Source organism: Fusarium falciforme, chromosome 1 (assembly GCF_026873545.1).
Source record: "Fusarium falciforme chromosome 1, complete sequence".
Lineage (NCBI taxonomy): Eukaryota > Fungi > Ascomycota > Sordariomycetes > Hypocreales > Nectriaceae > Fusarium > Fusarium falciforme.
The window spans coordinates 4874877-4895507 of NC_070544.1; the positions used below are offsets into that span (position 1 = coordinate 4874877).

At 54.6% G+C, this 20631-nt stretch overlaps 8 protein-coding genes across 8 annotated transcripts; 4 read left to right on the forward strand and 4 right to left on the reverse strand.

The window, feature by feature from the left end:
- Positions 1 to 2980: 2980 nt before the first annotated feature.
- NCS54_00137500 (Uracil-DNA glycosylase) lies at positions 2981 to 4138 on the reverse strand (the record flags this gene model as incomplete). Its single annotated transcript, XM_053147004.1, has 2 exons — positions 2981 to 3737; positions 3792 to 4138. The coding sequence occupies 2 exons, from the start codon at positions 4136 to 4138 to the stop codon at positions 2981 to 2983; spliced, it is 1104 nt and encodes a 367-aa protein (XP_053002979.1).
- Positions 4139 to 5279: 1141 nt separating this feature from the next.
- On the forward strand, positions 5280 to 7922 carry NCS54_00137600 (Hypothetical protein; the record flags this gene model as incomplete). The annotated part of the gene is made up of 4 exons (XM_053147005.1): positions 5280 to 5307; positions 5370 to 5528; positions 5583 to 7523; positions 7576 to 7922. 4 exons carry the CDS (start codon positions 5280 to 5282, stop codon positions 7920 to 7922), a joined length of 2475 nt encoding a protein of 824 aa, XP_053002980.1.
- A 1238-nt stretch (positions 7923 to 9160) lies between these two features.
- NCS54_00137700 (Hypothetical protein) lies at positions 9161 to 9810 on the forward strand (the record flags this gene model as incomplete). The annotated part of the gene is made up of 3 exons (XM_053147006.1): positions 9161 to 9283; positions 9341 to 9469; positions 9529 to 9810. The coding sequence occupies 3 exons, from the start codon at positions 9161 to 9163 to the stop codon at positions 9808 to 9810; spliced, it is 534 nt and encodes a 177-aa protein (XP_053002981.1).
- Positions 9811 to 10111: 301 nt separating this feature from the next.
- Positions 10112 to 11268, reverse strand: NCS54_00137800 (Hypothetical protein; the record flags this gene model as incomplete). The annotated part of the gene is made up of 2 exons (XM_053147007.1): positions 10716 to 11268; positions 10112 to 10638 (listed from the first exon to the last, which is right to left on the reverse strand). The coding sequence occupies exons 1-2, from the start codon at positions 10981 to 10983 to the stop codon at positions 10112 to 10114; spliced, it is 795 nt and encodes a 264-aa protein (XP_053002982.1). The 5' UTR covers positions 10984 to 11268.
- NCS54_00137900 (Alanine--tRNA ligase) lies at positions 11113 to 14628 on the forward strand (the record flags this gene model as incomplete). Its single annotated transcript, XM_053147008.1, has 3 exons — positions 11113 to 11638; positions 11793 to 14401; positions 14452 to 14628. 3 exons carry the CDS (start codon positions 11113 to 11115, stop codon positions 14626 to 14628), a joined length of 3312 nt encoding a protein of 1103 aa, XP_053002983.1.
- Positions 14629 to 14862: 234 nt separating this feature from the next.
- On the reverse strand, positions 14863 to 16486 carry NCS54_00138000 (Protein arginine methyltransferase NDUFAF7; the record flags this gene model as incomplete). The annotated part of the gene is made up of 3 exons (XM_053147009.1): positions 14863 to 15072; positions 15127 to 16112; positions 16159 to 16486. The coding sequence occupies 3 exons, from the start codon at positions 16484 to 16486 to the stop codon at positions 14863 to 14865; spliced, it is 1524 nt and encodes a 507-aa protein (XP_053002984.1).
- Positions 16487 to 17233: 747 nt separating this feature from the next.
- NCS54_00138100 (Cysteine synthase 2) lies at positions 17234 to 18574 on the forward strand (the record flags this gene model as incomplete). The annotated part of the gene is made up of 1 exon (XM_053147010.1): positions 17234 to 18574. One exon carries the CDS (start codon positions 17234 to 17236, stop codon positions 18572 to 18574), a length of 1341 nt encoding a protein of 446 aa, XP_053002985.1.
- A 664-nt stretch (positions 18575 to 19238) lies between these two features.
- Positions 19239 to 20469, reverse strand: NCS54_00138200 (Transcription elongation factor; the record flags this gene model as incomplete). The annotated part of the gene is made up of 3 exons (XM_053147011.1): positions 19239 to 19247; positions 19300 to 20058; positions 20326 to 20469. The coding sequence occupies 3 exons, from the start codon at positions 20467 to 20469 to the stop codon at positions 19239 to 19241; spliced, it is 912 nt and encodes a 303-aa protein (XP_053002986.1).
- Positions 20470 to 20631: the final 162 nt, after the last annotated feature.

Here is a 20631-nt window from a genome sequence, read left to right on the forward strand (position 1 = left end):
TTGAATAACCTAGAGGTGATTGTGGTGTATTGTATAGATTCAATTCTGCTCTACTATTCATGATTGAGCTGCAGCATGAGATTAGAGGGCAGCTGGTATCATGCCCTGTATGATATCACAAATCCATACTCGCGTCTGATCGGATATTGGCGCTGGGCCACTGTAACCGTGAGGCTGAGAATTACCAACGTACACAGACACAGGCACAGGCACAGGTACAGGTTTCGTCAACCAACACAACGCCTTCCGGATGGTTGACAAGCCGCGCCCGAGTCCAGCTCACCCCACGAGCCCGCAAGCCAAGGGACTCTAGGAACAGGCTAACAGGTCAGGGTGGAGGGGCTCGGGAAGCAGATTCGGGGCATTCCATTCCAGGGGACAAGGTGAAGAAGTGCGATGGGCGGCAGCCAAAAAGGACCCCAAGAGTTGGGCAGTGTGCTACTCGCAATGTGAGAGGCCAAGACAAGAGGTAACCGTAACCGTTGGACCAGAGTTGACCAACGCGATTGGATAGGTTGGGCCGCTGCCAGAGGTCAAGGCTTCATCAGAGGAGTGGACCGCCACGTTCCTGGATGCCCTGAAATTTTAATTACGTTGGGCGGGCGGGCGGCCAGGTAATTAATTAATAGGATGTTCATGGGGGAGAGCGAGGGGCTTCATGTCTTTGATCATGCCGGCCCTCATGCCTTGGCTCTATCAGACAATGACGGCGATGGCTGAGGGAACAGGAGAAAATAGGAGGAGAGCCTACAGAAACGACGTCAATAACCACCACGCTCAGAAACTTGGGATGATGGACCAGGGGTCGCGCTCCCCCATCTCATCCATGGCCCGGCATCGGTCTTGACAAGCCTGTCACCTTGGCGCCTTGGTTGGACGCCGTCGCCGTAGCCAAATTGGTGCTGTAGCTCTAGCTTGCGCGAGCTGAGCGACAAGCGAGACGACGCGCTGAGCCTCTCACGTCTTTTCTTTCGCGACTGATCCAACAGAGCCAGCAATCATTTCGGGTGGCTCGACGCCATCGTTTCGCATTGCCTCTTCCTGCCCTCTCCAAGAGTTCGTCAGTCACCCGATGAGGCGTCCTCCTCGCCCTCTCAAACTTCCGAGCCGCTCACACGGGCGGGAGAAACGCCCTCTGGTGGCCTAATTGGCGGCGGACTGTCCCTTGTCAATATCAGCGCCTCTGTTAAGATAGGGCTTTCAGCCCGTCGATGAACCCAAGCCTCGCTCGCTCTTCTCCACGTCATGAGTAGCGCCTCTGGAGGAGACGAAAAAAAATCTCTATTCAAGGAATCCTTGATGGTAATCCACTCTCGACTCGGCCGATTCAAATCGTTCCGGTTCGCGAGCATCTTCAACATCAGCCTCTCTGCCTGGGATACCCCATCTCCTGCCAGGAACCTTTCAATGGCGGGACATCCAGTTTCTGCCCGCAAAAAAAAAAAAAAAAAAGCCCAAATATAGCCCATCTATTCCTTCTCCCAGGCTTCTTTCGGGATGTCTTTGTCCAATGGCCGTACCGGTGGCTCGGTCATCCGTGGGGCGCCCCGAGTTGTGAGTTGGCATGGCCAGCGCATCCTCATCCCACCCAAGCCGGCATTCGTGGGCGTCGTGGGTGGCCGCCTGTTCGCTCAGGATTTTCTCTCGGATCGACGCTGCTGAGCTGGCAGACGGGCTGTGCCAGACGACGACTGGCTATCCCAAATGTACGTGAGTGAGATCAGGACGTGGCCACTAACACGTAGTGTCCCATCTCACATCGTCGGCAACCAAAGATGCAGGTCATACAGAGCCCGGAAACCTGGCAGCAAGCAAGCAAGCAAGCCTCGATCTTGCTGATGAGGACGAGACAGACATCCTTGACCACCCGTCCAAGGCATGAGTCTGTGCCGTCGTCGCCATCAGCCTTCATCCCAACTCGGCCGCTTCTCGACGCCCAGACCTCGATCCATGACCCCGGTCTAGTCGAGAGTTGAACCGCAAACCAAACTCCACAGTCGTTATGCTTCATGCAAGCGGGGACGGGCACTTACTTGCGGTAGGTAACTACATGCATCCCTCTTCTGCTCATCCGTATTCCGCGCCTGGGTTGGTATGCCAGGGCTGAAACAAGATGCTCATGGTTCAGGCGTTGGTTCCCGTTCGTCCACGTTGTTGACGCTCAACCTTGATCATGACTGGCGCGTCCCTCTATGCCCCGCATTCTCATGGAATCTTTTTTTGACATGGGAGATCTAATGTTACCTCTTTTTTTGTGATGCGATACAGGAAAGATCCCAAGGGAGGCGTTCGAGGGATGAGGGAGGGTGCTTCAATCTCAGATCTTTTCCACCTCGACTCATCTTGAAATCTCCATTCGTGCGCTTGGTCGTTCAGCCCCCGGCGAAGCTGAAGGGATCATGCCATTTCATTTTGCTCAGACTGGATCTTCGGCTTCTCCTTCGAGAAGAGGTCTAGGCGAGAGACTAGCATCGCGCGCTGAAGAGTGGAGTTGAGCCGGTTGGAATTGCTTCAACACGGACCCTTTTCTCAACCGTGACCCTAAACTGAACAAGTCCCTGACCTCGGGCATGACGGCTGCTGGGTCTGGCCGGCCCGCTCTCTTCCTCCCTCCATCCGTTCTCACCGTCCGCTGATCTCCGAATGTTGTTTACAGCACAATGCTTGGCTCGGAGGTTTCGGATGACTAGAGGATGACGTCTTTGAACAGCTCGATACGATAGGCTAGGGAATCATTCATCCATAAAAGTAATACTACAACTACATATATCCATGCACATAGATTCCCGAAGGTGATCCTTCCATGATCCCTGGCATAGCGACCCGATCATCTGGGGACCAATATTCCTACATGCCAAATCCTACATCCTATCCATACATCCCTAGATACTAAGATACCTTAACCTTGATCCCAAGTGCTAATACAACGCCGTCGTAAGAAAACAAATACGCTGGTTCTGATAAACCTCAAACCCATACTCTACTCTTCCTTCTTGCGCTTTTCCTCCTCCTCGGCAAGCGCGAGGGCTTCCTCCAGAGCCTCCTCATCTGCAGCAAATTCGGCGTCGTTCTCCTTATCATCTTCATCCTTCTTCTCTGCTGACTTGGTCTCTGATTTCTTGGTCTCTTTCACATCCTCTTCCTCTTCGACAGCTTCAGGCTCCTCGACCTTGGCCTTGGTCGTAGCACCTGGTGCCAATGCCCAATCGATCTCGCCATCAGGTCCGTATCGCGATACGAGCCACTCGTTGGCCTTCTTGAAGTGACCACAGTCAAAGAATCCTCGAGAAGCGCTGAGAGGGCTAGGATGCACGCTCTGCAGCACCAGATGCTTCACTCGGTCGACCTTCTGCACTCGCTTGCCAGCCGGGGTTCCCCAGGCCATGAACACCACACCCCTCGTCCTCTTCTGAACAACTAGATCAATGACCTTTTGGGTGAATCGTTCCCAGCCTCGGTTGGCATGCGAATTGGCCTCATGAGCCCGGACAGTGAGGCAGGTATTCAGCATGAGCACACCGCGGTCCGCCCAGGGTGTAAGGAGTCCTCCCTTGTTGGGCGGTGGCTCGAAAGACGGATAGTCCTTCTTGAGAGCAATGTACATGTTCTTGAGAGAGGGGGGTGCGGGAGTGGGAGGTCGCACGGAGAAGGCCAGTCCATGGGCCTGGTTGTTGTTGTGATAGGGGTCTTGGCCGATGATAACAACCTTGACGTTGTTGAACTTGGTGTGGCGGGACCTGATTTTCCATGGTCAGAAGGGGACATCAAAAGCAAGCATCGTAGGTCCATACCATGAGTAGACGTCCTCCTTGGGCGGGAACCATTTCCGGCCAGCAGCTGTCTCGCGGTTCAGGAAGCGCTTCAGCTCCAGGAACTCCTTGGTGGTGATGTCATCCTTGAGGTGGGCCAGCCAGCTGTCGTCGAGGGTATTAATCTCGAGCTGGAGAAGCTCCTTTTGCTCTGCAGTAAGGGTTCCCAACCACTTGGCCTTGTCGAACTTGACGGCCGGCGCAGCCGCAACACTACCGGCGGGCTTAGGGGCAGCTCCGAAGAATGAAGCAATGTTACCATCGGCCTTGGCCTTCTTGGTGTCGCCTCGACCAGCCGCCGCTGCGGCCTTGCGCTTGAGCGTCGACATGACGAGATGTTGTATGTGGAGACGGAGACGGAGATGGGGAAGGGGTCGATGCACGGTAAGTCCTCGCAGGAGAAGGACTCTGGGGAGAGCTTGCGTGGGAAGAATCCTGGGCAATTGGGCTCGCCAAACGGTTCAGTGAAAATTGATTGGCACCAAAACTTTGGAGAAGAAACAATGGAGACGGACGAGAAAGTGCAGGATCGAGTCGTGATATAAGCAGTGTGATGAGATGTGACGAGATGTGATGGTTTTTCCGAGCTAAAGTGGTGATGCAAGCCCTCAGGAGTCGATGGCAACGGGGCGCGTCGTTGCGGGAGACGCGGTCGGACCCCAGCCATTAACGCGCTTCCCGTGACTTTCGCGTCGAGGACTGGAACTTTAGTTCAGGCTGCAGGGCACTGAAACCTGGGGGCTTTTCGTGAGTGGCTGGGAGCTGAAGTAGTTTCGACACTAGCAAGCCTGGCGTAACCGCTAGCTAGGCAGAACTAGGCAGAAACTGTGGAGTTGAAGATTGGTCCTGTTGTGGGTTGTGGAACTATTCAACTTGTGCTATTCAGACGTATCAATTGGGTTCTTGAGAGTTGCACAACGGCATTGTCTGAACCACACAACTGGGCGGCTTCAGCCTTGAATATCTCGAGTGGTTAAAAGAGAGTTTCCTTCGTCAGAGCCATAGCTACTATCATTGGTGCATCTCCCTGCATCATTGCGTCCGCAGCCTCCTTTTCTGGACTGGTGCATTGGCATTCGCATCGAGGCCAGACTGTGCAGGCGCTGACAACTCAATTCATATTCTACCTGAATACAGTCCCTAATTTCCCATGACTGATCATTTATCTTAACTGCAGCCATCTTGTAGACTTGCACTCTTCGTCAGTCGAGAGCCTCCAATGGCTTCTTCCCTGATGAACTTGTTCCTGGGTGGCGCATTAGTCAGCCGTCGTCACCACGCTTTTCCAATCTGGGCACATACCCGACAGGCATTACCTCATGTAAGCTCCGACCTCAACTGGACAGCTTGTAACTCCCGGCTGATTCGAACACCCCGCGACAACAACACCGCAGGCCCGCATCTACACTCTGCAGAATAGCCATGCTCTGCGGCATAGCTCGAAACTTTGGCACATAGAAGTTGCCCAAGATGAGGCAATCAATCGTCTGGGTTCTCCGTTAGTCAATCGCTTCCACTCGGCACACGCGACACCTGGCAAGCTTGCTGACCTTTTGTTAGTGCTCTGGCAGGCCACCTTGGGAGTTAGCACGAATGCCAAATATTACCAGCAAGAGGTCAAAGAACAGCCCGTTCAGAGAGGCGGTCAGAACAAACATGTCGCCGCTCCAAGAACCGATGTGGTTATTGACCATAACCACCATCATACTCCCCAACCTGGTACAGTCGGCCTTCACGGAGAGAAGGGAGCGTAAAGACGCTGACAGCTTCTAGGTGCGGAACTGGTCGATGCAGCGATGGCTGAGCTGAACAAAGCACCACAACCTTCGCATCGTCGAAAGCGAAAGGCGGCAGGTCTCGTCGGAACCGCCCTGCGGTATATCCTCAAAGCTATCCCCACGAGCCCTGTAACCTCGCCATCCCAATCCCACGATTCTTCCGCCACCGGCTCCATCTCCAATGCGATCGACCTTCTCGGGCAAGCCGCGCGGCAAAACAATTCCGACGCTCTCTACTTGCTCGCTGAGATAAACTTCTTTGGTAACTACAGCTACCCAAGAAACTTGGACGTGGCCTTCAACCACTATAACCAGCTCGCCAACGTGTACGGAAATACGACGGCCCAGTTCATGGTCGGACTCTACTATTCCACGGGGATCGGCAATGTCGTTGAGCGCGATCAAGCAAAGGCGCTCCTCTACTACACCTTTGCTGCCCTTCGCGGAAACGCTCGTGCGGAAATGGCTGCGGGATTCAGGCATCACGCTGGCATTGGAACAACTAAGAACTGCGAGACGGCGGTGAAATTCTACAAGAGTGTGGCAGACAAGGCTATTGCCTGGCACAGATCTGGTCCTCCTGGTGGTAGAGCTTGGGTCCAACAACAATGGCGAATCTCGGATGATCACGGAGGCATCTATGGAGAAGGGGCAAGTGCTTCAAGTGCAGGTATGAACGCTTTCAAGCCGAGTTACGGATCCGACGCGAATGCTGCCATCGACGACGTGATTGAGTACCTCGATTTGATGTCTCAAAAGGGCGACTTTAAGGCATCGTTCAACTTGGGAAGGATATACTACGAGGGCCAGCGGGGTCTTGATCCCGATATCGACATTGCTCTCAGGTACTTCAGCAAGGTCGTGTCCCGCTACTGGAAGCAAGATGGACGACTCCACGAAAGCCCTAAGCCGGGCCTGGAGAAGATTGCTACTAAGGCGGCTGGCTACATTGGCCGGATGTACCTGAGGGGCGATGGTGTTGCTCAGAACTTTGCAAGGGCAAGACTCTGGTTTGAGCGTGGTATCACGCAAGGAGATGCCCAATCGCAGCACGGTCTCGCTCTGATGCTGCTTCATGGATACGGGGGAAAGCAAAATGTCAAGTTGGCCATGGAGCTCTTCAGGGCATCCGCGGATCAGGATTTCCCTGCTGCCATGGTCCAGATGGGACATCTTTATTTGGACCAGGGCGGCCAGGAGGACGTCAGGATCGCCAATAACTACTTTGAACTTGCGGGGCGACATGGCAACATCGAGGCGCATTACTACATTGCAGAGATGATCCACCATGGCGTTGGACGGGAGAAGCTCTGCGGCGCCTCTCTCACATATTACAAGAGTGTTGCTGAGAAGGCTGAGCCGTTGGTCTCGTCTTGGGGCGATGCCAACGATGCGTACGAAGCCGGTGACCATGACCTTGCGTTCCTGGAATACCTTCTGGCTGCTGAGCAGGGTTATGAGAAGGCGCAGACCAACGTGGCATACATGTTGGACTCTACACAGGGACGCTTCGCTCTGTCGTCGTTTCTCCAAGTGGCTCGAGACAAGAGCGGCCTTCTCAAGAACCCAGCGCTCGCACTCGTCTACTGGACTCGATCATCGAGACAGTCGAATGTCGACTCGCTCGTCAAGATGGGCGACTATTACTTTGATGGCATTGGCACCGAGGTTGACGTTGCCAAGGCTGTCCAGTGCTACACTGGAGCCTCGGACTATTCGCAAAGCGCCCAGGCTCTATACAACCTGGGTTGGATGCATGAGAATGGCATTGGATTGGTGCAGGACTTCCACTTGGCCAAGAGGTATTATGACCATGCGCTGGAAGTTAATGAGGAGGCATATTTGCCTGTCACTCTGAGTCTGTTCAAGCTCCGGCTTCGAAGCGCTTGGAACACCTTAACACATGGACCGATCCATTCGATCCAGGATGAGCCCAGTAAGTCTTCCGTTGAATCATGTTGCTGTTTGTATCCTTACAATGCCTTCAGAACCGAAAAAGGTCAGATCACTGTCAGAATGGATCAACCACTTTTTGCAAGATGACGGGCAGTATGACGAGGAATACTATGCCGGTGAGGATCTCTACGACGGCGCGCTGGGCAGCGGAGAAGGCGCGGGCGATGATGATGGAATAATGGAGAGCCTTCTTATTGTTGGCATCACCTTTTCGCTTGTGTTCCTCCTCTGGTGGCGGCAACGGCTGCAGCAGGCACATCAGGAGGGCGAGGACGCTCGACGAAGAAACCTGGAAGGATTGCCTCCGAACCCGAGGCCCGAAAACGGGCGTGATGGTCCTGATTTTGCTGGATGGGCTGCGGGAGGTGTCGGCCTGTAAAGTACCTATGGATGTGTGAAGAGTGGCGGGCATGTCCCTTTCTTGATGGTAGCATTGGAGCGATGGCGTTTCTGGGTTCATTTTCTAAGCTAGATGGAATTGTGTAAGAGATACTCAAGAGCGATTTTCATCAAACAGTGTTCTCGACCCTGGGCTGGTATGTCGTCTTTGAGTAGAGTTAGTGGACGGCTTTATCCGCCGTGACTGGCGTGGGAAAAGGTACGTTGCACGCCACTTGCTGATACGTGATATTTTGGCGGCCAGCCTGAGAGAACTTGAATAACGGAACAATCCCGTATTTTGTATCAGTCTTAATTCAGGGAATGCGATAACCGACAAGATAGATTCTCTGGGTCTTGTTTCATCCCTTCTTTTCGTCTGTTTGCCATTGAGCCGACAGACCTGAAGACTGGCGCTAAAGAGGGGGACTGGCCTTTGTGTAACACGATCAATGGCTCTGAGACGGTGCAGGATGAGACGTTTCAAGGCAAGAGGCTGAGCTCGGAATGGGCAGCGCCCGTGAATCCTTTCACGGTTGTGCAACCCTTGACAAAGCAGCCAGCCACGGGCTTGGACATCGTCTACCTAAGCGATGGATCTTTGGATGGAATTATCTTAGGTGTCATTGCTAAAATATCACTCTGGATGGAATAAGTTACTGTAAGCATGACTCTCTTACTCTTGAACCCCGCGATCCCAGACTCAGCAGTGATAAACATGGGGTTTCTGCTCCGCAGGGCAACGAGGCTTGCCGCTTGTCCATAGGCGCTCGTGAGCCAAGCAGCCTGGCCCCCTTTTGGGCCTGTGAAACTTGAATACGCAACGCCTCCTGCCACGGATCGTCGCCCAGAGAGAGAGAGAGAGACTGCACGGAGATCCCTCCCCCTTCCCCTTCTCCTCTTTGTGCGCCAAAGCACGCACCGCAAGTCTATTTATGATTTTCTGCTTTGCATGGCAGCTGCCAAGGATTCTTAAATAACTCTGTTCCCTTTTTTCACTCTTTTTTTTCTTCTCCGCTGAGTCGCTCTTCTCTTGCATCTCATCTTCTAGTCAGCGGCCGGTTTGCTGCTTACTCGAAACAACCTCCACACATCCCTGCGACGTCGGGGCCGCCCTTGAAACTCCATCACCCTGCCTGGTTGCCCTGGGGGCCTTGCGTGCATGCACCTCCCACCTCGGACGGGACAACTTGAACACAACACAACACACATCATACAACAGAATTGCCAGTATTGAACATGCCGGCGAGACTATTTGTGCGGCGCGCTCTAAAGCGCAGAGATGACGACGACGATGATCGCACGGAATCATGGGGTCTTGACGACGATGATAACGATGAAGGTTATTGGTGGTATAGCGATGTAGGCGACGCTGCCCGAATTCACCGCGCCCAACGTTTCGCATGCTAATTGAAGTAGGAGGGAGTAATTGTCAAGTGGTCAATCCTCGCCGTCATTGTCGTTCTATTTACCCTCTGGATCGTGGGCGGATACTGGCATGCAAAGAGGAGGATCGCGAAGGGTCTACGACCTCTGGCATACCACCGGGTGAGCCGACCTCTAGATTCCCTTTGTCAATCTCGACGGACGCTAACATTTACTTTCAGTGCTTCGTGAGCAGGCGCATGATGGCACAGGTCGACCCAAGATACGCATATCACCCACAACCGTATTATGCTACCTACCCGGGGCCAGACGGACACAACTACGTGCAGCCTGGTGGATATCCCATGTACAACATGCCTCCTCCGGTATACGATCCGTCACGGCCTCCCATGTACGAAGAGCCTCCCGAAGGTGGCTCTAAGATCGACCCGACGCAAGGACAGAGACGGGACGACGGACCTGCAGATTATCAGGCACCACCAGGACCACCTCCTGCGAGATAGACTGCGGAAACATGTACAAGATTAGATGGATAAGGGCAGATACACCGGGATTTTGATCGATATGTGTTTGGGTTTGGAGCCTTGACAGGAAATAACGACTATCAACGCCGCTGCTGGGAAACTATCAAATTGAAAGGAAACGAGCTAGCTTATGATACCAGAAATAGATAGGCACTAACGGCCTTGTGCTGAATTACAACAACACTAAGATCGTTCTCCTTTGGCCGTAAACCCATAACCATAAACTCCAGTCGCCTTGGGTATATGTATCTGTGTGTGTAAGCTGATCCGGCGCCTTGTCCTAATCCACATCCATGGCATCTGGATCGTCATCTGTGTATGTTTGTGGTACAATCGCATCGTTCGTCGAGTCACGGTCTACGCTCGGTGTATTCGTCTTGCCCTCCCTTTCTAGTCGTTGCTGCTCCCTCGCGCGGTGCCTCGACTCTATGATGGCCTTGCGCACGCTGTCCTTGTCTTCGGGCACCGTCAGCGACTTAGGATCACTGTAAAGCACAAGCTGCATGCCCGCCAGTTCGCCCTCGCTGTTGGCAAGGACGGCAGGAGGAATTCGGTTTGCGCGCAGGTGCTTTTCAATGTCTGGGAGGAAGACGAGCTTCCCGGGATCGTCGGTTTCGCTGTCGGAGGAGAGCTCATCGTCGATGTTGTAGATGTAAACCTTGTGCTTGGAGTCATCGAGTTGCATCGAATCATTGGGAACTGCCCGTTCGCGAGCAGAGGACGAAGACGAGGGCGCGACATTGGGAATAGACGGTGTTGGGATTGATGGTTCCTCGACAGGAACATACAGCTTAGAGCCGCTCTGCTCTGTAAGTCGCGTGCGACGTTAGCTCCAGGGATCTACCGGGACGTTGGAAGAGTGGGACAAGATGGGATGAACGTACCAATGTTGAGCAGACTCAGGCGCTTAGAAAGACGCTCATTGTCCTGAGTCTCTGCCTTTCTCTTGCGCCGCAACCTCCTCGCCTTGTCTATGCCGTCGGTAGCAACCGGGGCTGCCGAGGTGGAGGGAGATTGCGCTCCGTGCAACATGATTGATTGATTGTCAAGTAGAGAGATGGAGGTGTCCGGGCAGTCAGTGGTCAATGGCCCCCCCTTGGACGCCGCCGCTGGAAGGCCTAAAAAAAAGGGCAACCTTGAACCCTTCAACATCCGGAGACGAATCAACGAGAGGGAGAAGGACACGGCTGCCACCACCCGTGGCGAGGATGAACTGTTTTTCGCCTGAGCGAGTATAAAAGCTTTTTGTTTTTTTTCTGGTCTGGCAAGAGTTCGCCCCTGATGTGGGTGAACATCAATCGCACTGTCGGCGGCGGAAGCAGCAGAAGCAGAAGCAGCGCCTCTTCGGCCTGGAACGGGATTGCGATAGCGGCGGCACGGGTACCGGGCTTCAGCGGTTGCGATAGCGGTTGCGGGCGTTGGAGTCGGCGCTGTCCGCCCCGGAGCTGGAGGCAAGTCCAGACGAGCACGGGTGGGCGCGGGCCTTATGTATCCCTCTTGACTCATTCAGCGGGTTCTTGTAGAACTTTCCACTCCCCTCTGTCGGCGCCACCAATAATACAGCGACAACCTCTTCTCCTCCACAACTACAACCTCCTCCAGACAAACGTCGCTGCGACTCCGCGACACACGACAACCACGATATTCGCGCGACAGATCCCCAAGGCCACAAGGAGATTTTCCTCTTTCCTCTTTCGCCGGTCTTACTCCAGCAGCTCGACCATGGCCGAGTCCGAGCTCAAGTGGCCCGCTGCGCGCGTCCGCCAGACCTTCCTCGAGTACTTTGAGCAGAGGGGCCACACGATAGGTACGCGATAGTGCGGGCAACACTCCTCGCCACCCCGGACGGCTTCGCAATTATACCCAATCTCTTCTACGAGATTTCCTCAATGCCGTTGTTCAATTTTTTATCATCCCTTTCCTATCTCAACAGGCGCTGACAAGGCTCTTCTCCAATGCAGTCCCCTCCTCCTCCGTCGTCCCTCACAATGACCCCACCTTGCTCTTCACCAATGCGGGCATGAACCAGTTCAAGCCCATCTTCCTCGGCACCATTGGCAAGACGGATCCCATGGCCGGCCTCAAGGCCGCTGTCGACAGCCAAAAGTGCATTCGCGCCGGTGGCAAGCACAATGATCTCGACGATGTCGGCAAGGATAGCTATCACCACACCTTCTTCGAGATGTTGGGTAACTGGTCTTTCGGCGACTACTTCAAGAAGGAGGCTATTCAGTACTCTTGGGAGCTTCTGACCAAGGTCTACGGTCTCGACCCTGCCCGTCTCTACGTTACTTACTTTGAGGGTGACGAGAAGTTGAAGCTGGAGCCTGATTTGGAGGCCAAGGACCTCTGGCTGTCTGTTGGCGTGCCTGAGGACCACATTCTCCCTGGCAACATGAAGGATAACTTCTGGGAGATGGGCGACCAAGGCCCTTGCGGTCCTTGCAGTGAGATTCACTATGACAAGATCGGTGGTCGCAATGCCGCCAGCCTCGTCAACATGGACGACCCCATGGTTGTCGAGATCTGGAACAACGTTTTCATGCAGTACGACCGACAGAAGGACGGCAGCCTCAAGTCGCTGCCCGCCAAACATATCGATACCGGTATGGGCTACGAGCGATTGGTTTCTGCTCTCCAGGATACCGTCTCCAACTACGCCACCGACTGCTTCACCCCCCTTTTCAAGAAGATCGAGGAGGTGACCGGCGCCCGACCGTACAGTGACAAGTACGGCAAGGACGACGTCGACGGTATCGATACCGCTTACCGTGTTGTTGCCGACCACATTCGAACTCTCTCATTCTCCATTGCCGACGGCGCCGTCCCCAACAACGACGGTCGAGGTTACGTCGTCCGACGTGTCCTGCGACGAGGTGTTCGATATGCCAGGAAGTACTTCAACGCCGATATCGGCGCTTTCTTCTCCAAGATCCTGCCTGCCTTGGTCGACCAGATGGGCGAGCAGTTCCCCGAGCTTGTTAAGAAGCAGCAAGATATCAAGGAGATTCTTGATGAGGAGGAGATTGCCTTTGCACGAACTCTGGATCGCGGCGAGGCGCAGTTCGAGAAGTACGCTGCTCAGGCTGTCAAGGATGGCTCCAAGAAGCTCGAGGGCGATGTTGTCTGGCGACTGTATGACACTTTCGGCTTCCCTGTTGATCTGACCCGATTGATGGCGGAGGAGCGAGGCCTTGAGATTGACGACGCTGAGGTCGAGGCTGCTCGTATCAAGGCCCGCGAGGCCAGCAAGGCTGTTAAGGAGTCTGTCCAGACTTTCTCCAAGCTCAACGTCCACCAGATTGCCGAGCTCGAGCAGCAGCTCAAGGTCGAGCGAACCAACGACGATGCCAAGTTCCTCCAGGGCGACAGCAAGGGCAAGGTGCAGCTCATCTACGACGGCAAGTCGTTCCTCAAGTCGACCAATGATATTCCTGAGAAGACCGCCCTCGGTCTCCTTCTCGACAACACCAACTTCTACGCCGAGTCCGGTGGTCAGGTCGCCGATACCGGCCGAATTGTCATTGACGATGTTGCCGAGTTCAATGTGCTGGACGTCCAGAACTTTGGTGGCTACATCCTTCACAGCGGTTACATCGAGTATGGTGCTCTGAACTCTGGAGATGAGGTCATCTGCGAGTATGACGAGCTTCGTCGATCGCCTATCCGAAACAACCACACTGGTACTCACATCCTGAACCACTCGCTGCGGGAAGTCCTTGGTGATGATATTCACCAGAAGGGTTCGCTGGTGGACAACGAGAAGCTGCGATTCGATTTCTCCCACAAGACTGGCGTCAAGATTGAGGAGCTTAGGAAGATTGAGGATAGGTCCAACGAGTATATCCGCCGCGGCTCCCGTATCTTCGCCAAGGATGTTGACCTGGACCTTGCCCGCCAGATTGAGGGCTGCCGTGCCGTCTTTGGCGAGACCTACCCCAACCCCGTCCGTGTTGTGTCCATTGGCAAGGACATTGACGAGATGCTTGCTGACCCTAAGAACGTGGAGTGGCGCCAGTACAGTGTCGAGTTCTGCGGTGGCACCCACGTTGAGCAGACCGGCCTGATCAAGGATCTTGTCCTTATCGAGGAGAGCGGCATCGCCAAGGGTATTCGGCGTATCATTGCCTACACTGGCGAGGCGGCGCACCAGGTCCAGCGTGAGGCTGAGGAGTTTGCCAAGAAGCTCGACGCCCTTGAGAAGCTGGATTTCACTGAGAAGGAGTCCCAGGTCAAGGCTGTGTCTGTGGAGCTCAGCCAGCTCACCATCTCTACTCTGACCAAGGATGAGCTCAACAAGCGATTCCAGAAGATCTCGACTGCCGTTGTGGCGGAGCAGAAGAAGCGTCAGAAGGCCGAGGCCAAGACTGCGCTCGACACAGTCCTCAAGCACTTCAAGGCCAATGAGGATGCCAAGTGGTTCGTTGGCCGCCTGCCTATCGGTGCCAACGCCAAGGCTGTCGGTGAGGTCGTGAAGCACTTCCAGGGCAAGGACAAGGAGAAGTCTGTGTACCTGTTTGGTGGCAGCAAGGAGGAGGGTGCCGTTGTGCACGGTGTCTATGTCGGAACTGTGAGTTGCACAGCATCTTTTACATGAACAAGTACTAACTGGAGCTTCAGCATCTCTCTTCGCAGGGCGTCACCGCCGAGCAGTGGGCTGCTTCCGTGTCCGAGGTCATCGGTGGCCGGTCAGGAGGCAAGGAGCCAACCCGACAGGGCCAGGGCACCAAGCCCGAGAACCTCGACGAGGGTGTTGAGACGGCGACGAAGTGGCTCAGCGAGAAGCTGAAGTTGTAAAACACATGGCATGACTGTTTGGGACATTGAGGACATGGATGTTTGTAAATCGGAGCAATTTTAGGGATTCGGACAGACAAAATGGAATGATATAGAGCGTCTTGTGCATGAGCCATGAGAGAACTGGACAATGAAAGGGGCATAGCTGATGATTCGGTTCCATAGAGGGATATATATATTTTATCCAACCCGGGATGTATATCTACAAGTCATGCTTTTGGTTTGTTTGTATTTTTACACAGTCACAAGAACGCTGGCATTGCGGTAATGCGACAACAAGGGGTTCTCCCCGCTGCGAGTCTCGGTGTCCTCGACATACGCCCACTTGCGCATAAAGTCACCATGAGACATAACGCGAGTGAGCTTCCCCGTGATGGCTCGGTAGATGGCCTCTGTGATCCGGAAGTCGGTGGGGAAGAGGATGTCAAAGTAACCCTGGTGGACCTGGGAACTGTCAGTTTGGTGGATAAGGGGGATGGCAGAGTCAGGGGATCTCACCAGAGGCGTCGTGACGGGCACCATACGCCGCTTGTACCGTGTCTGGACGACGGGGGCGTTCATACCCTTGACAGCCTGGGGGAGCCAGTCAAAGTCGGAGGTGACGAGCCGATGTGCGGGAAAGTACTTTTCCAGGACATCAAAGAACTGCATGAGGCGAGTGGGGATGAACTCGGGGTCTGAGAGGTTGGCCGCGAAGGGGACCTTTGTGGAAAGGTATCGCAGGGCGGCGTTGGTCGGGTATGGTTTGGGGTAGTCGCCGCCAGTGGCAGCATGGCGAACACGGAAGTAGCGGGCAGCGACAGGGTCGAGCTCATGGACGTAGAACTCGTAAAAGTCGCCATCACCATCGATGAGGACGTGACCCTGGAGGGGCTCCTCGGTAGCGACGTCGTAGCGGATACCGTCGTGGGAGAAGTTGTCAAAGACCTCCATGGCGAGGAAGAAGCACGGCGAGGGGACGTACTGATCCCAGTCGAAGATGGAACGGTTGACGATCTCGACCTTGTCGGTGTGGCCCCGGGACGCCGCCGTGGAGAGAAGGTGCCGGTTCTGTAGAGCGGCGAGGGAGGTCGAGATCTCGATGATGTTGAACTTTGTTCGGGCGTAGACCTGCGGGTCGACTTCGCGGATATAGTCAAGGATGTTGAGCATGAGGGTGCCGCGGCCGGCGCCCATTTCGTAGATGAGGAGATCGTGGTAGGGGTAGGTGGTGAGTCGGTAGTTTGAGACGAGGTACCGGGCGATGGCCTCGCCATAGTAGGGGCGGAAGAGCTCAGTAGGTGTATGCCAGAGCTGCCGTGTCGGATTGTCGCCCTCACGATCATCGAGGATGTCCTCGAACTCGGTGTACCGCCGTCCAAGCTCTGACTGGAACTCGAGCTCATCGCGCATGGAGCCAAAGTCAAAAGGCTCGCCAGGACTGAAGATGACGGCCTGCTTGGAGAAATACCCATACGAGGGGTTATACAGACTGTCTGGAACCTCTAAGTCAGCCATTGATCCAAGGCAGGGAGCAGAGGCCAGCCTTGCCGTCGATAAAGTCCCGGAGCAGCATCTTGACCTTGCGGGGCCTCTCCTTGCGCTGCTTGAGCTCGGCCAGCGATATATATGGGTACTCTGCAAACTCTGCGGACCGATCCTGAGGTAGAATGTGCGTTCGCTGCTGCCATCGACTCTCGTTCTTCTTCATGCCGCGATCGCTCGAGGGACGGCCAGCGGCGTACATCCGGCTCTGGTGTGCAGCGCGGCCGGGGCCGGGGCGGATGCCATTGGGCAGGCGGGGGAAGTTTCCCTTACAGCCCCGGGGACGGTGCCGGAAGAGCTGGCGGAACAGCTGGGCCACAATGGGGGAGTCCATTGCTTCAATGATGGCCTGGGGATATCGTCGGCATGAGGGCCCTTTTCGTGGTGTTGAGCACGCTGAGATATCGGCAAAAGTGGGCCCGGCGTGCCGGGTGTACCTCGGGTTGTTAGTAAACCGCGGAAGCTGTATCGCCAACGTTGGAGCATGCGAAGAGTTGCCACTTTTAGACTAACGAAAGAGTTGATCGACTTGTTAATTGAGAGTAGATTATCGGTATTCTAGGACTATGGAAACATAGTAGTAGTTTAGTCAAGTTTCCAGATTTTGTAGGACACTCTAAGAACCTCAACGAACTACTTACAGTAGGATCATTGCGATCTCAGCAGTACCAGCGTCCATGTCACGAGACCATAGCTCCTTATGTCTCTCTCTGCTTCACCTTCAACGCTTGGAGGGGTAGCTTGACTCCGATATACAACATCGATGCCAAGCAATCACGACACTTCCGCCTCCGGCATAACCAAAAGAAGTCTAAATCTCTTCAATGTAGCAAAATCATGACACAACCTCGACTTGAAGTCATCACGAGAAGATGGCGCCGGTACAAGACTAGGGCTCCACATGACATCACGGGCGCACGCACCAGAGTCTCGTCACCTTTGTAGCTAACAATTTCCATCTTCACTTCAACCTGACCACCCATCGACAACCACAACGATGCGGGCATTCTAGCTTCAAGGGAAAATCCCCTACCGAAAAAAAAAGGCTTGGTTTTACCATCAATAGACCAAGATCTTGCAAATGTCTTTGAGCGATCACCCCAAGGCCTACGGCACGGCCGCCGTGGTCTTCGCCTTTACTACAGGCATTCTCGTCACCCTCGGCTTCAAGGACTTTTACCCAGACCTCGAGCGTCGGTACCAACGTAAGCGCCGCGCAAACTCGGGGGGTTCGCGTCGGCCGAGTCTGTTCTGGGGTACACCTGTCACCCTCGAGGACCACGAGTCGGAGCCATCATCACCGTCGCCGTATGATGTCGCTCGCAACAGCTTAGCCTATGGCATAGAGGGCACCATCGGCAACACGCCTCTAATCAAGATCCAGTCCCTATCCGATGCCACGGGCCGCACCATCATGGCCAAGGCCGAGTTCCTCAACGGCGCTGGGAACAGTCCTAAGGACCGTGTTGCACTGAACATGATCAATGAGGCCGAAGCCCAAGGTCTTTTGACGCCACACCAAGGCGATACCATCTACGAAGGTACTGTTGGCAGCACGGGTATTTCACTTGCGACTCTCGCTCGCGCAAAGGGCTACCGCGCCCACATTTGCATGCCCTCAGACATGGCCCTTGAAAAGTCTGATCTACTTCTACACCTCGGCGCAACGGTCGAGCGAGTGACGCCGGCGCCTATTACCAGCCCCGATCACTTTGTCAACCTCGCCCGGCGTCGGGCTGTCGAGCACGCCGAAAAGGCCAATGACGGCAGCAAGGGCTTCTTTGCGAACCAGTTCGAGTCTGAGGCCAACTGGCAGGCACACTTTAACGCGACGGGACCCGAGATCTGGCGGCAAACCAACGGCGACATTGATGCCTTTGTGGCCGGCGCAGGAACTGGCGGTACCGTCTCTGGCGTCGCAAAGTATCTCAAGGAGGAAGAGAACGCGACAAATCTCAAGATTGTCCTCGCCGACCCGCAGGGCAGTGGCTTATACAACAAGGTCCGCCATGGTGTTATGTATTCGTCGACAGAGCGCGAGGGCACCCGTCGGCGGCAACAGGTCGATACCATGGTCGAAGGCATTGGAATTACACGACTGACGGAGAACTTTGAGGCGGGCCGCGAGCTCATTGACGACGCCGTGCGTGTGACGGATGAACAGGCATGCCGGATGGCACGGTGGCTCGTCGAGCACGACGGCATCTTCGTCGGTAGCAGCAGCTCCGTCAACTGCGTCGCCGCCGTCGCCACCGCCATGACTCTTCCTCCGGGAAGTCGCGTCGTGACGATCCTCTGCGACTCTGGAACAAGACATCTGAGCAAGTTCTGGAAGCACATCAAGGAGAAGGGGCTTGAGGGGGAGGGCCAGGGCGAGGCGACCAACCTGTTTACCGAGTTAGGGATACCCGAGAAAGAATGAGCAAGTCAAAAGAAAGAACGATCTGTCCAAGTCATGATTGCTGTCAAGAAGCGAGTGTCGAGTATGATTTGGGATCGGGTGGGGGCTTGTTCGACAGAGCCCATCACGCCTGAGCCAACACCAACACGCAGCCATGAGCGCCATCACTCCCAGCGCGAGAAGTACAAAAAGAAACCATCGACACCGCCATGGATTGGATGGCAAAAAAGAAAAAGGAATGCGTAATCTGGGAATCGAACCCAGGGCTCCCCGACGTTACTCGAATGGCAACGGAGAATTTTACCACTAAACCAATTACGCTTCGTTGTGGTTGTTGAGTTGGGGCCATCGTCAGAGTGTCCATGAATCCGGTGCGGAGAGTTGTCGAGACATGGACAGCAACTTCAACGTCTATTATCACCAAACTTTTGCACCCAGCCAGAAATACCCTTCAGATCTCGTTTTGAAAAGAAATAAAACTAGGTAGTGTGTTGGTAAGAAAACAAGAGAGAAGAAAGGTATCTCGCGCCGTAATCTTTCCTTCTTGATACATGTTTAAGTCGCCGCTCCAGTTCCCGTTAACTCCATGACCCTCCAATGTGTAGTGTAGCTTAGCTAGGTAGCTGCACGCAGATGCTGTCTGCGCAAAGCAAAATAAAACGCCCCCTCCAACATCAACATCAACTTAAGAGAACTGTGACTGTGTGAGCTTCATGTTTGAAAGTGTAGGCGAACAGTAAACATACCTTCCATCGGTGTCCGCAAGCCATGCATTCGCAAAAGGTCGTCATCGGTTCATCGGCGGCTCGCGTCTGGGCCTGGGTGTAGCTGACCTTCTTCTTCTTGCAGCGGCCGCACTCGAGATCTTCGCTAATACTCTTCTCCGCCATGGGCACCTGAGCCTTCTTCATGTTCTCCTTCTCCAGCTCAATCTCCTTCTTGCGCTGGTCCTCGCTCTTGAGCTCGTCATCCGTCATGACCACGAACCTGTCCGCCGAGATGTCGCCGCTCATGACACGGCGGCCGAGGTCCTTGTTGGACTTGTTCTTGAGGTTGGTAAAGAGCGATCGAATCTTCTTCTTATACTCGGGCGTCTCTCCCTTGTTGCGAGTGTAGGCAGCGTGCTCAACAGCAACGGCCTTTGCGATGACGTCGGACTCGGAGACAGTTGAGCGATAAGCCAGTCCGTTGTAGATGAGACCGATACACTGGTTGCGGACGGTGGAATCGGTGCGCTTGATATCCACGCCATCGCTGTCGTACTTGCGCTTCTCGGGGTCGCCCTTGAAGGCCTTCTTGGCACCACCGGACGACGAGGGCGGCGGAGCGGCCGGAGACGAGGTGGGAGCGGGAGCAGGCGAGCCCATCTTGGCCTTGTGGAGCTTCGAATTCTTTTCTTGCTCGACAAGCTTCTTCCATTTGGTGACGAGTTCGGCGGCGGCGCGGGCGATCTCCTTGTTGGAATTGGAGCGAAGTTTGCCGACAAAGACACCGGCCCTTGTAGCCTATCGACGGTAAAACCACAAGAGTTAGTTTATGAAGACGGACAGAGTGAAGACGATGACAAGTCGTCTAGACAGCAGAAAACATGACCAATGCAAATGTCCGGACCGGGCGCACACGCATCGAGATCCCGGGGGAGTGCGATCACGCATTTGCGCGACAAGACCAAAAGACCAGGCTCGCGCGACAAAAGGGAAATCTATATACTCAAGAGGACATGTGCGACCAGCGCAGCCTCTCCTCCTGCTTTAATCCCGTCTTCCACGTACCCTCAGCATCTCCTCGGTGGGGGAGGCATCCTTCTTGAGCGACTCCAACAGCTTGATGGCGTTCTCGGGGGGTTCGTTCGCAGCGACGCACTTTGTGAGCGCCTTGACGCGCGAGGCGAGCTCACGTTCATCCATAGACGGCATGGTTCAGTATAACGAGTGCGCGCGCGCAAGAGACGACAAAATCCAACAAAGAAAAAGAAAAAAGGCAACTGGGGGAAATTTATAGAGGTTGGGGTGAAGTTGCACACCACATTTGGGGAGGCGCTTTCGCAAACGCACGCCAGGAGCGTAATGATTGGCACG